At 36.4% G+C, this 14,634-nt stretch overlaps 2 protein-coding genes across 2 annotated transcripts; both read right to left on the reverse strand.

Moving 5' to 3' along the window:
* Positions 1 to 3,988: 3,988 nt before the first annotated feature.
* GCK72_025046 (uncharacterized protein) lies at positions 3,989 to 4,684 on the reverse strand (the record flags this gene model as incomplete). Its single annotated transcript, XM_003101100.2, has 2 exons — positions 3,989 to 4,126; positions 4,598 to 4,684. The coding sequence occupies 2 exons, from the start codon at positions 4,682 to 4,684 to the stop codon at positions 3,989 to 3,991; spliced, it is 225 nt and encodes a 74-aa protein (XP_003101148.2).
* Positions 4,685 to 12,747: 8,063 nt separating this feature from the next.
* GCK72_025047 (uncharacterized protein) lies at positions 12,748 to 13,175 on the reverse strand (the record flags this gene model as incomplete). The annotated part of the gene is made up of 2 exons (XM_053736172.1): positions 12,748 to 12,959; positions 13,124 to 13,175. The coding sequence occupies 2 exons, from the start codon at positions 13,173 to 13,175 to the stop codon at positions 12,748 to 12,750; spliced, it is 264 nt and encodes an 87-aa protein (XP_053579738.1).
* Positions 13,176 to 14,634: the final 1,459 nt, after the last annotated feature.

Here is a 14,634-nt window from a genome sequence, read left to right on the forward strand (position 1 = left end):
GGAAATATTATGCATATGCAGGAAAATAAAGAAATTAAGAAGAACTGGAATATGAAATGAGTGGAAAACAATGAAGGGGCGGAAGAAGTAAAGAGCTCTCAGGTTTCTATTATGTGCCAATTTCTTTGTACTGTCAAGAAGAGGAAACGAAGAGAGTGTGGTGTTTGCTCGCAAGTTTCTGGCGAACACGAAGACAAGTTGGTAGTACATAACAATCGGTAGCGCCCCGCGGGTCTGAACCACTTTTGCAAGCCTTTTTATCTTCTTTTATCTTGTCAAGTGATTGGATAATATTGATCTAGGTGAATTTCACACGCATAGTTAAGAGCGGTGGTCTAAAGAATAGAGTGAAGTAGGGAAAATTAGCTGGAGGTTTCTACTATACTCGGTTTCTGTAACTCAAAGTGTTTCGAAAAATTGTTCCAAATCAAAAAGTAAAATTATGGTAACCCATAAAAGCATATAGTACCAAAATCTCCCTGCAGTCAAGACAGCTTCAAAAAAAGTATAGTTGCAAAAATTATAAACTTTCAAGAATAGATTCTAACTGAATAGTACTCATTTATCATGAATATAAATATAAAACCAAGAAGGATGGAATGAAAGATAATCGAGAATATGAATGAGCGAAAACTCGTAAAATTGTAACGAACTACAGATGCGAAAAGTGATAAGAAAAGGAGAGAAGATGAAAATACAACCGATTATGATACTGTTTGTGCATAGTGTCATGATTCGGTTTCAAACTTAAGCTGCGGTCGTTCAAAAACTGGTCAACAGTTCTAAAACGTGAATTTCTAAATAATCACATATTAAATTTTAAGAAAGGTTTTACACTATTAGACTAACAGGAGAAACAAAGAGATAAATATAAATGTCTTTCTAAATCTATAGTATAGAACAAACCAGTATGCAACATTTCCGAGAAGTTTTTGCAGAAACATAACACAACTTTTTTTGATAGTCTTACGCTATGATATAACGGATTTTTCCGGTCACCAGCACCTGTCAAAGAAGATGAATCAATTTGTTTATTGACGTTCTCTCGTTTCCCGGTTATAACGGCTGCCTGATTATTGAAGAAAAGGACGAGAAAAGGCAATGATAGGCTGACGGGTAAACGAAAATTTGAAGGCTTGATATATTTGGGAAACAGATCATATCACTTCCGAAATTCCGAATTAGTGAGATAATATTATTATATTAATGATTAGGAAAACGGAAAGGTGATAAGTCAAAAAATAAGCGGATAGCTCAAATAAAAAGGAACACTGTCCCAAATGCTATACGTTATTATCCTGATCAAGTTTATAGAGAAACATTATGCTAATCCAATGGAATGAACATATGCGTTATAAGAGGATAACAATATAGATTGATGAAAAACTAATTTTCAATACATATTTGTATAGTTTCAAAGAATGAAACGAAATTTGGAAACTTATTCAATTCTATTCAAGATGTTTAACTAATTAGGGAAGGTCACGGAGTCAGTGTGGAAATATGAGACGTAACTTGTAACATTGGAAAGCTGAAAAAACGTTGATTCCAAACATATACTCAGTTTTTGCCATCAAAGCCTGGTATTTGAGAAAAATAAGGTCAAAGATCGAAAAAGAAGATAATAATTTTTTTTTCGGCCCGCTAAATTTTTTTATTAAAAAAACTTTTTCGTGCGTCAAAAGTAATAATTTGTCATTTTTAAGAACTTTGAGCTTATTTTTCTTAGAAACCAGGCCTTGAGGCCCAAAACTGCATATATATTTATATTTGGAATCAGTTTCGCAGGTTTCCAATGATATAGGTCACGCCGACATAATTCCAAACTGACTATGTGACCTTTCCTAGTGAGCATCCATTCTCTTTAAAATGTCATACTCACTATGAACATTAACAATTTATCTTAATTATAATTTGAAAAAAAATTAACCAATAGTTGCAAATGACAATAACTGCATAGATTTAAATCGAAATTCCAATTCACAAGTTGTATAAAGGATGTGTTGCAAAGATATTCGGAGGATATATCTGTGAAACCGAAAACGGCCACCGATTACTACTCATAACAGTTTGAAAAGTTGCGAATTGGATGAATGGTCACAATGGCTAAACGACAGCATCATTCAGAAATGAATGGGAATGGAAATGAGGTCTATTTTCCAAGAAAGTAACCCTTTTTAGGAAAATAAAGAAGGAGATATGACCCGTGAGGCGGAGATTTACGATAAAAGAGAGGCAATGGAAATTAGTGCAAACCAGAAAAAGTCGGGATAAGGTTTGGCGGTTAGCAAACAAAATAGATGTATAGATTTCACAGAGATATTCAAACTTTTGGAAGAGGAGGGGAAGTTTCAAACAGAGAAGTATAGATAATCTGCAGAAATTCTGAAGTTACCAAACAGATCACCAAAGATTTTATTTAAATCTTTGCAAAAGAACTATAGTTTCAAAGTGAGTAGAAAGTTTGAAAAGAACATCATATGAGAAAAAAATATATGTGTCAAGTGGCAGATAAATACTGGACAACCCTCTTGGAAGAATGAAAACCACAAATAACTTTTGATACACCTCTAATTACTCAAGCCTATTTTAATAACTTTTCAATTAATAAACAAAAAGTTCCACTTACCTGAAACCTCAGTTTCAGAACGCACACATGTTCTCCGTTCAATATCAGCAGCACAAATGGAATATTTCTGTTATCAGTTAACAAATGTAGACGGAGCGGTCAATTGGTCTCTTTCTTTAATGACTGAATGAAAAGAGAGCCCAGTGACCAGGTAAGAAGAGTGCAGCAGCAGCAGATAAATCGGTCCGTAGCGCTCTTTCCGGCCACGGTTGGCAGCAGACAAACAAATACAGTGTGCGTGTCTTGATGAGACGTCGATTGAGAAGAGGAAGAAGGTAGTAGTAGCAGTTGCAGAGAAGCTGAACGCTTGGCAAATATTAGAAAAAGAGCGGAGGGCCTATCTGTGCTTCATTGAATGAACCATCCGAATCGGTTACCATTCTTTTTGCGGTATTTTGGTATGAATGGAAGGGACCTGATTGAGTCTTTTTGTGTTTCTTATGGACTTGCAAAATATGACCCGGCCCGGATTGCCCCGTGTCAAAAATGTGCACAATTTTTTCACATTTTCTCGAAATTTGAATTTGTCAAAAATAGCCATTTAGAAACGTTATCAAAAATTCGAAAAAAAATTGCAACAAATTGAAAAATTCAAACTTTCAAATTGTTCTACTAAAACCAGGGCCGGCCCGTTTCAGGACTGGGTTTTTAGACTTTCATTTTTGTAATTAATGAATCTAAAACAATCTCAAGAATTTGGCAGTAGAAAGACCACCGAGAGAAAACTATTCTACATATTAGATTTTGTTTGTTTTAGTGTCGAAAAGAAGAAATCTGAAAAAAAACTGATAAATCTTGTCGCTGGAATTCATTTTCTGCGTTTTCTGCATTCCAACAAAACGCAAAAACGATAGGTTCCACCGAGATTTGAACTCGGGTCGCAGGATTCAAAGTCCTGAGTGCTAACCGCTACACCATGGAACCGCACACCGCTCTCACTCTCACTTTGCGTATGCAATCCAACTGCCTATCGCCGCCTCCGACAGCGGCTGCCGGATTGCTTTCTCTCCGTCTCTTCCTCAGATTGTGTACACTTTTGACTATTCTCGTCGACGTGCGGTTCCATGGTGTAGTGGTTAGCACTCAGGACTCTGAATCCTGCGACCCGAGTTCAAATCTCGGTGGGACCTATCGCTTTTTGGTTTTGTTTTCTATGAAATTTAAAATCATTTTTACGACCTATTTGGTCTCGATTAGTAAAATTCAGTGTTTTTTTGTTAAGAATTAGAAAATTATTCAAGTGTTTTGGTACAAGTTTCAAATGAAAACAGTTTGAACAAAAAATATATTTATTATTCACTAACACAATGATAAAACTGGCAAAATAATTGAAAGAGATCATGACGTAGGTATATTCAATCAATTGGCATTGTTGTCATATTTGGTGAGATGTTGTCCTTCTAGCCAGCGGTCGATACGATACCAGAGCGAAAGCGGTTCCATGTCGTTGATAGACTTGAGAGTCTTCAGTGGGGCATCCGGATCCAAGATTGGAACCTGGAAGTTAAGTCATACTCATTGAAAAAAAATGTTTGTGTGGCTATTCCGACACTTTTCGTTTTTATACTTGTCATCCGCGCCATATCAGGTTAACACGGACCGTTATTCACTCCCAAAACAAAGACTGTGTGATAAAATATGCTATGAATGGAATATTGGGTAATTTAACAGTGTCTATGACATGATACGGACCGTTTTCAAATTAATTATTGTGTCGTGGGTGGAGCTAGAATGTAAAGAAGGAATTTTTTTCAAAACTGAATATTCTTCCCTCTGATGATCCATTTAGTATATTCAAACTGATTCATGTCACTTTTGAAGCAAAGAACTAACCAAAATTTACATTTTGCTCATCCTTACCACGTTGAAAATCATTATCGAGCAAGGTACGCGCTGGCCAATGTTCCCTTGGGTTGTCGCGGATGACGAGTATATTTCAATTTTTCTGAGAAAAATTAGCAAACTTACAAAATTATTATCCAATGAAGGGTCTTCGAGCGGATAGTTGTTGTTGTTCAGGTTGCGCCAGTAGAGAGGGGATTGCGATAAACTCATTATTACCTGTAAAAGAAAAGTGTAGTCCAAAAAGTATTAGGAAAAATGCAAGACGATAACCTAAAATGACCTAAGAAGCACAAGTGAGAAACCATACAAAAAGAAACATAATAAATGAATGAAGGACCACAAAATTGCGAGGACGGGATGATATGAGTGGAATATTCTGTTTTCGCGGTACCTTTTTTCGAGGTCCTCTCAATAGAGCGCACTTGCTGAGCGCCTCCTTCCCTCCCCATTACACCAAACGAAAAAAGAAACACACCTGTTTTCATGATGTCTTCCGTCCTATTGCAATAGCGAACGGACCAATATCGGCGAGAATCGATTAACCTGAAATTTTAATAAGAAGAAAACTTCAACTTTTGAAACAATGTTAGAAATCGAAACACACAATCTTTTTTTTCAGATAATGAACTTTTCAAAAAAATTTGTTGTAAAAAAAGTTCAAAAATTCAAAGTCGGGCGAACGGATCGGGCCGCTTTTCCGGCCCGGTCCAGCTAGACTTCACAAAATTTCGCAAGTCTGCTTCAAAGTTTTAGATGTAAAAGTGTACAAAAACGATAGGTCCCACCGAGATTTGAACTCGGGTCGCAGGATTCAGAGTCCTGAGTGCTAACCGCTACACCATGGAACCGCACACACACCTGCTATGAATTTCCGTAGTTCTGATCAGTGATTTGCGTAGCTTCCGATAAGTGTCTAAGCAAACTGTGGATGTCAATCAAAGACATTCTCCCTCATAGGTGCACACATATGGACAATTGCTGCTTGTCCAGTTTCTCCGAGGCGAATAGCGGAGTGGTATGATTGTCACCGAACAGTGGAAGCCAGGTTTATGTGCGGTTCCATGGTGTAGCGGTTAGCACTCAGGACTTTGAATCCTGCGACCCGAGTTCAAATCTCGGTGGAACCTATCGTTTTTTGTCATCATGGAAATTTTTAGATAAACTGCTTAGAAATTGGAACAAAATGCGGTAAAAACGAGAGGTGTCGTTTTTGCTTTTGAGACTAGTCCCTTGGCGCTAGTATACGATTTTTGAGAATGAGAAGTTTTCATTAAACTTTTCTTAGTTTTTTTTGTTGTAAATTTTGTATACAGCGGTCAACCTTCCTTTCTAAAATGAAGCAATGCAAAAAACTCACGTCAATGTAGTCTTACTCGAGTTACGAAAGCAACTAAATGGTGATCGATAAGTATGCAGACAATCAGGATCTTGACCCATCCGATGTCAGTGATGAATGTCTGAAATCCTGAAAACCTAAAAATCTGAAACTTATGAGAATGGTACTCAGTACCTATGAGGAACTCCAAACACTTGATTAATTTATATTCATTTATTGTTTTCAAAAATCAAATAAGTAATATTCAAAGTGCACATAAATACAATAGAGTGAGACATAATATGAGAGAAGGATACAATAAAAGAACAGTCGAGAGATAAGATTACAATTGAAAAGTTAAGAATTGAAACGAAAAATACAAAAGAGTTAATGAGAGAGTAGAATAATGTTTTTGTTGTTTTTTTGTTGTTTTTTGTTGTTATTTTTTTGATGTTTTTGGTTTTTTGCTTTTGCTTTTTTGTGTATTTCTGTTATTTTCAAGCTTGAACGCTTTTTTTAATAGCGCGCGCAGGGTCAGGGGTCAAGGGAAAAGGGACAAGAAACAAAGGATTTGTGGAAATACATACGTTTCCTAATTTAATCAGCAATGTGATTAAAACATGGCCTTTTTTACTTTAAAAGTATAAAGGAATTAAATGAATACAGTAGGACCAGGGTCCTCTTCTACAGCAAGTATTTAAAAAATGCTTGCTGTAGGAAAAAATAAAGCAGTATATAAAATACCAGCTAATCTTCAATTTTCATTGAATAGATAGGCGGTATGTTGACTAAACTATACCCCAAGTACTGCCTATCTTTCAACTTGGGGTAGAGCGGAACCCGCAGGCCCCTGCCTTCTATTGAGAATAGATCGGCGGCTCTGTTGATTCATTATTGGGCCCGAAGGCCCACACGCATTTTCTATCTTGAATAGATATGCGGCATGTTGACTGAAACATGTACCCCAAGTACAGCCTATCTTTCAACTTGATTGAATAGATAGGCTGTATGGGGTACTATTAGGCCCGAAGGCCCACACACCTTTTCTAACTTGTAGATAGGCGGTATGTTGACTAACTTTCATTGAAATTTTCGTACCCGGACGTTTCGAAACATCCTGTTGCGAAATGTCCAGTTTCGAAATGCCCCGTTGCGAAATGTCCGGTTTCAAAACGTCTTGTTTCAAAACGTCCCGGAGCCTAGAGGTAGGCTTCACTACCTTTTACTTATGGTCACCGCGTGACGCGGTTTTAAAGTTTTAATAACTTCACGCTTAAGCTGAAGAGATATCGACAAACGGTAAAGTGCATCAGATGCACTTTACCGTTTGTCTATATCTTGGATAGATAGACGGTATATTGACTTATGAGGTTTATAACCTCTACCACACTTCTATCTTAGCGAATAGATAGGCTGTATGAAGGTCTATTACTCTACAGCCTATCTTTTAAGACAAAAATGTCATGGTTTCGAAATGTCCGGTTTCAAAGCGTGCCGGACTCACGAGGTAGGTCTTACTACCTTTCACTTATTGTCACCGCGTGACGCGGTTCTAAAGTTTCAAAAACTTTTCACTTAAGCTGAAGAGATATCGACAAACGGTAAAGTGCATCAGATGCACTTTACCGTTTGTCAATATCTTGGATAGATATACGGTATGTTGACTTATATGAGGTTTGTAACCCCCTAACACACTTCTATCTTATCCAATAGATAGGCTGTATGAGGTTTTATTACTCTACAGCCTACCAACATTTTGCTTGGTGTCAAAATGTCATGGTTTCGAAATGTCACGGTTTCGAAATGTCACGGTTCCGAAATGTCACGGTTTCGAAATGTCACGGTTTCCAAATGTCACGGTTTCGAAATGTCACGGTTTCGAAACGTCACGGTTTCAAAACGTGCCGGACTCACGAGGTAGGTCTTACTCCCTTTCACTCATAGTCACCGCGGGACGCGGTTCTGAGGAAAACTGTAAAGTGCATACCTGATGCACTTTATCGTTTGTCGATATCTCTTCTAGAAAAATTTCTAACTATTTCTTGAGATACCGACAAACGGTAAAGTTCATCAGATATAACGCGTTCTCTGTAAGACTCGAGCAACGTGTGCCCTAGGGACAGATTTTAATATTAATGTGTACTATGGGTCTCTAGTAACCCATATACACATTATTGGCTCTCGGCTCGCGGGTACGGTAGTACGGTATGTGCTCAAAGGTGCAAAAATGAAATTTTTTCCATTATGTCGTAGACGACTGAAATTTTAACCATATTTTATAGATGTAAAATGAAATATTAACACAAAGTTTCAAAACATGGTTCACAAAATTTCCCGAGTTATAAGAAAAAATTTTCAATTTTTTAGTGTTTTTCGGATTAAATTGAACAAAAAGTGCCATTTTTGAAATAACATGCCTGAGTATTTTTTTGTTTTAAATGAACCATTTAAAGTCCTTTTCAAAAAACAAAATCTCGCCCTATATCATAGATTTCCAACAGTCGAAAAGTGACAAAGTTAAAAACTAAAAAAATAGAATTTTTGAGTTTTTAATTTTTCTTTTCAGAAATGAATAGCCCGTGTTTTGTTGAGTATTTTTTGTATTGACACTTTTTGTTTTTCTTTACATTATCATACCAAAAACTTACAATTTTTGAAAAAATAAAATTTTACGGATTTTTTATGTGAAAAATTTTTTTTTCAAAAAAGTATAAAACTGATCTTTTTTTTGAAAAATACTTGTTTTGAACATCAGAAACTGTTGTTTTAACATCGTTTTTATAACAACTACGAATAAGAGCAACTCGAATCAGAACGACCCCAAATCACAACTGCTCTGTGTGATTGGGAAGTGTAATATTAAAAGTGTTTCTTTGTTATTTCTATTATACACAATGTTTTATTATTTTCCAATTAGTATTTGATTTTTGCTCACTTTTTTTTTGGCAGAAGGCTTGGTGCACCGATCGGTCTAGATGGAAAAAATTCAATGACTCGGAAAAGGTCTATGATGAGAACAGTGGAGAAAATAGTGATTTCCATAACCCTATTAATCAAATGAAACAATAAAAAACAACGATATATTTGAATCTTGAATACTTTCTTCAAATTTGGTTCTTTTTTCGAATAAACGAGTGAAAAAATTCCAAATTTTTTTGTGAATCGGGGTCGTTCTGATTCGAGTTGCTCCTGTTCGTAGTTGTTATAAAAAACACCTAAACAATGTTAAAACAACAGTTTCTAATGTTTGAAACTATTATTTTGCAAAAAATAGTCAGTTTTATACTTTTTTGAAAAAAAAATGTTCACATAAAAAATCATCAAAAAAATTTTTTTTTCAAAAATTGTACTTTTTTGGTATGATAATGTGAAGAAAAATAAAAAGTGTCTATACAAAAAATTTTTAACAAAACACGGGCTATTCATTTCTGAAAAGAAAAATTGAAAATTCAAAAATTCTATTTTTTCAGTTTTTAACTTTGTCACTTTTCGACTGTTGGAAATCGATGATATAGGATGAGGTTTTGTTTTTTGAAAAGGACTTTGAGTGGTTCATTTAAAACAAAAAAATACTCAGGCATGTTATTTCAAAAATGGCATTTTTCGTTCAATTTAATCCGAAAAACACTAAAAAACTGAAATTTTTTTCTTATAACTCGGGAAATTTTGTGAACCAAGTTTTGAAACTTCGTGAAAATACTTTTTTTTACACCTTTAAAATATGGTGAAAATTTCAGCCTTCTACGACATAATGGAAAAATTTTCATTTTTGCACCTTTGAGCACCTACCGTACTACCGTACCCGCGAGCCGAGAGCCAATAATGTGTATATGGGTTACTAGAGACCCATAGTACATGTTTGTGTAAAAATGCAAACCCTAACTTCTTTACAGACTCTAGGCCCCTATGTACTATGACGATGCTCGAGTCTTACAGAGAATGCGTTATATAGCATATATTCATCTATATTTCCGCCAAATTTCAGTAAATTTGATAACAAATTTACTAAGGTGGTTCCAATTAGAGGAACCTCCGCGAACTCTAGTTTGCCTAGAAAACTTCATTCAGTCTTCCTAGATAAACGGTGGTAAGCTTTTCCAGAACTTTTTCATTCCAGAACTGCTTCTTTCCAGAATTGTATTTTTCCAAAACTAACAAACAAATGCAAGCAAAAATCTTTCAATTTTTCTTTAGTATTTTTCTATTCAAAACAATTCTGGAGAAGGACAGTTCTGGAATGAGAAAGTTCTCAAAAAGCTTACCACCATATAAACAAGAGGTGATAACAGTAGCTACATTTCTAAAATAGAAACGCAGCTACATCATCAGCAGAACAAGCAGCTCACAACTGGCTAGTCACACACAATTTGGAAAAAAATCGGTGGACAGCCGTGTTAACTAACTTTTCACGCTGACATTAGGGCTTAGCTCCAAATCAGAGATAGTGCTACTCAGAGCGGCAAAGTGGTGCGCCAGTGGTACATTTTCATACCAAAAGCGAAACTTCTACGCCGCTCTGAGCAACCCAGTCTGGTACAAACTAAAGCCGTCTTAGTCAACTTTGCTGACTCATACCGGTTCTAATCCGTACCAGTTCTACTGTGAGCTGTTCCGATTCGAGGCAAGCCAGAAAAATCACGCCAGGGTCTCTGAACCAATGCTATGCATTGATCATTAAACAGAAAAAGTGGGTAAACACCTTATTCCTAGACGCTCAATTTCTAAGATATGGTAGCGGTCAAAATAGTTTCCGGTTTTGAACAACCTCCACCTTCAACTATTCTAACCGCAAATTTCGCATTTTAGACCTAAAAATAAGGTCGCTAATGCTCGCGAAGATTATCAAGCTGCTATCAATGTTGAATCCAAAATACGCCACATTACAACAGATTGTTATCCCGTGTAAATGGAATCAAATCATTTCACGACTAACGTAATCCTGTCATAATACACGTTTCGGATTCAAAGTAAATAACAGATGAGTAGTCTCGCGATACAGAGTTAATCACAATAACCATGGTATCATCAACTCTGCCTTTTCGGATTAGTTTGCACAAAATCCAAAAAAACACAAACAGAACACTACCGTAATAAGATACAGACTGCAAAAGTTAGTTCGTTACTTGAGTAATGTCAAGTTTATGTAGGGATTCCAATTATCTTCAGGAAATTTAAACTTCTTCATATTACTTCAGAAATTGGATGGGTGTGGGGGGGGGGGGGGGAGAGATGGGGGGAATGGGAAGAGAGGGGAATGTGGAGGAATGTAGCTGGTACTTTTATCTGGAAAAAGCATAAAACCGTATGTACACGAATTTGAAGAACACGAAAAGAAACACGTCAGTCAGAGAATGACTGAAGACTTTTTCAGATTATGATACTTCAGACAATCCTAAAAAACTTTTATCATGTTTTAGCACTTGCGTCAATGATAAAAGTTGCATAGAATTGTCTGAAGTATCGGAATCTTCAATGAAAAAATATGACTTCAGCCCTTCATTTAGTTTTTTGTGAGGTAAGTAAAATACCTCTGTGAGGCGAGTTATAGAAAGTAGTTTTTCGATCTTATACAAAAATGAATTTTTTTTTTGAAACATGGGGAAGTCAAAACATTTGTCAAAATGCTCAGAATATTCTGCAAATTTGGAAGACATATTTCATCGGAAGACCATGAAAACGATCCAATTCACATAAACTCGAACACCTATCAAAATTGTTTTTATGGGGAACACAAAAACAGTCAACTCTGACAAAAGGTTCAGTGAATTTTATGCAGGGCAGATTTCTCGACTGAACATCAGAGTGATCCCAAACTGAATTTGGAATCCAACTCATTCTACTTACATGAATCATGTTTCTTCGAATGAACCGGCTGTTTTGTACCATTAGAGGGGAGTAATTGTCGTATGATAAAATTCAAATCTCAATCGCTGGGAGCTAGGCAGGAGAAACTGATGTTTTTGCAAATCTAGATTCCTAGGCGAGCCTTATCTAAAAGAAGTACGTGTAGGTGTAATGAAAAACGAAAAAAATTAAAAATAATAAGAGTGTGAGTTGAAACGCTGAGCAGGGTGGCAGGGTGGCAGGGTGGCAGCAGATGGGTCGGGGTCGGGGACTGGTATAGAAAGAGGCAAACGGTTTTTTTTTTCGATTTTTGTGTTTTTTCTTGTTTTTTATGTTGTTTTTGTCTGATATTTTGTGAAGTAAGGAGAATTATGAGCTGGAAGAGGATACAGAAAAAAAAGATTAGAAAGAGAAAAGAAAAATTGAAAGAAAAAGAGGTTTGATGAGATGAAGAAGTGATGAAATTTTAAAAAGAATGAATGAATTTAAAGTTGAAATTGGTCAATAATGATATCATTTGATTGTTACAGTGATCGATGTCAACTGGAAATTATTGAATTCATTTTTTAAATAATCAAAACTTTTGATTTCTTTCGTCAAACGCTGCATACAGCTGCGATTCTACAACCCCCATTTGTAGAATATTCTCACTAGATTATTACTAGGCCAAAATTTCCTAACAAGCTTGTCACCCTTACTATATTTCTCACAAGTTATCCATATCATTTTCTACGAAAATTCCGAATGAATTTGATTTTGCACTACTCTACAAATTCACAAAGTTGTCTTTTCTCCCAAATTTCAATATAAATTGGAAAACATCTAACACTCATAAATATCATATTACCCATCTACATAAATCTAAACCAAAATAAAATCATTTCGCTAATATCTTACTGTAATTGGGTACCGCCCACAAACCCCTGACTTATTTCTGACACGATATAACCACTACCTATTATATCTCAGCCACTCAAATCGAGCTGGGGGTTTACTGTTACATTTGTTCCTATAACTCGGATAACTTTCCCCACGGTTATCTTATAATTAGAACTAATCTTATAGTCAGCGCACATCCCACTGATGTTATCCTCCCACGTTTGCTGAAAAAAAACTAAACTAAACTAACCATGAATTTCGGTTGATGTGAGATTCCGTCACGATGAGGGTCCAATCCAAATCTCCGAAAATTGTTGCCGAAAGAGCATTTGTGAGCCAGAAGTTGAGGATGCCATTGTTGAAGAGCACCAACTTGCTCTGAACCAACTTTCATATTACCAAATGACATCATACTGCGAGCCAAGTACTCCAATGTTATGAAGATTCCTGAAAATGTAATCTGTATTTTCATTAGTGTTATTAATTTCAGATGAATGTTATCTTATCCAATTTTAGTATTCAATCTCCCTTACCACATCAAACTGAACACGAGTTTCTCTTCAACAGACACGAACCACGGATCAAATGCAAGTGCGACATTCTTTACTTACGTCCGACTTGCTGTAATGAAGAAAACATAGAAATGATTGATGCTTTTTTCATTGCCTACCATTTGAAACTACAGTGTCCAATGTATTGGTATCTGAGGCCAGTGGAGGTCCAAACTAATGAGCCGGCGATCTTTAACGTTTTAGCATTTTTGAAACACGATGGAGAGGAATCTGAAAAAAGGCGCGTTTACGTCTCAAAGTACTAATATTTGTGGAATGAAAACCTGAATTGGAACACTACCTACCTTAGAAATGCTTTGTCGGTCTCTTGAAACTGCAGTAGTAAATGCTATTCAATTCACTCGGAACCTTTTTGCGGGAGTGGTCTCTTTCTAATAAAAAAGAGATGAGTTTCACTGGCATCTCTTTTAAAATGCATACTTGACTGGACCGAGTCCCGAAATCCTTCTGCTATAGCCTCAGCTGCCGTTCTACTGGCGTCTAAAAAGAGGGGTCTGAGAAGAGAGCTCGTCTTCTTTTTTCCTTCATCTTTCTTTCTTTCTCCACCATTCATTCATCCATCACTCTGTCCGCCGTTTTCTTGAATTTCGAAAATTTTCGTTTCATGGGATGAGGGACGTAGAAACACTTCGTGGAATGAGAGACAACGGACAAGCCTGAAAAGATGTTTGTGTTTAGAGAGTTGTGAATAGGGAAGTAATGCACAAGAATAGTTGAGACAACAGATTCGAGAGAGTGATAACATATTTGAAACCGAGAATGAAAACAACAATGGGACCTAACAGGGGTAATACACGTCAACTCTATTTTTCCAGCGACGAGATAGATTTTTGAGAAGAGAGGAAAATTTCAAAGTGGGATTTGGTGCATCTTAGTTAGTCGACTATTGCATTAGTTAAATGAGGAAGGTCCCTTCATTTCACTCTTAGGAATGTCAAAATTTGTTTCCTTTTATTTGGGAACAAGATAACTTGAGTTTCTATGAAATGTTTCTTACAAATTAAATGGAAACTAACAAGTGTATACAGCGAGTGAAAAGACTTATATATTATCTTTCTGGCAAGACGGTGTGCCGAAAAGAAGGAGAAGAAACGAGCGACTCTCTTCCATCCGGACAGAAATGTCATCGTTCTCTTTCTCTTTCTGCCCTTTTTCGTTTCGCTTCTCTCTCGTTTCCTCTCAGTGAAAAGTGAAACGCGTTTTCGATTCCAAAGCATCTCCAATGCCCGAAACGAAAAAAGTATAGAAACGAATAGATAAAATAAAAGTCATATTCTTTGCAATATTTATATCGGTTTCGATTCGATGTGTAGAGAGAGAGAGAGAGAAATAATGCAAACCAACGCGTATGCAATACGGCGGGAGGCAGAATGAGTTATATTGATTTCGGTGGTGCACGCAGTGAGAAAGAAAGAGAGAGAGAGAATATAATAGCTATCTAACAGAGGCATCCGTTTTTTTGGTCTGCGGCATATGGTCTCCAGGCATCTCTCGGAAGAAAAGAAGATTACAACAGGCAGCAGAGGTTTTTTACCTGAGAAACGTCTAAC

Source organism: Caenorhabditis remanei, chromosome X (genome assembly GCF_010183535.1).
Source record: "Caenorhabditis remanei strain PX506 chromosome X, whole genome shotgun sequence".
Classification (NCBI taxonomy): Eukaryota; Metazoa; Nematoda; class Chromadorea; order Rhabditida; family Rhabditidae; genus Caenorhabditis; species Caenorhabditis remanei.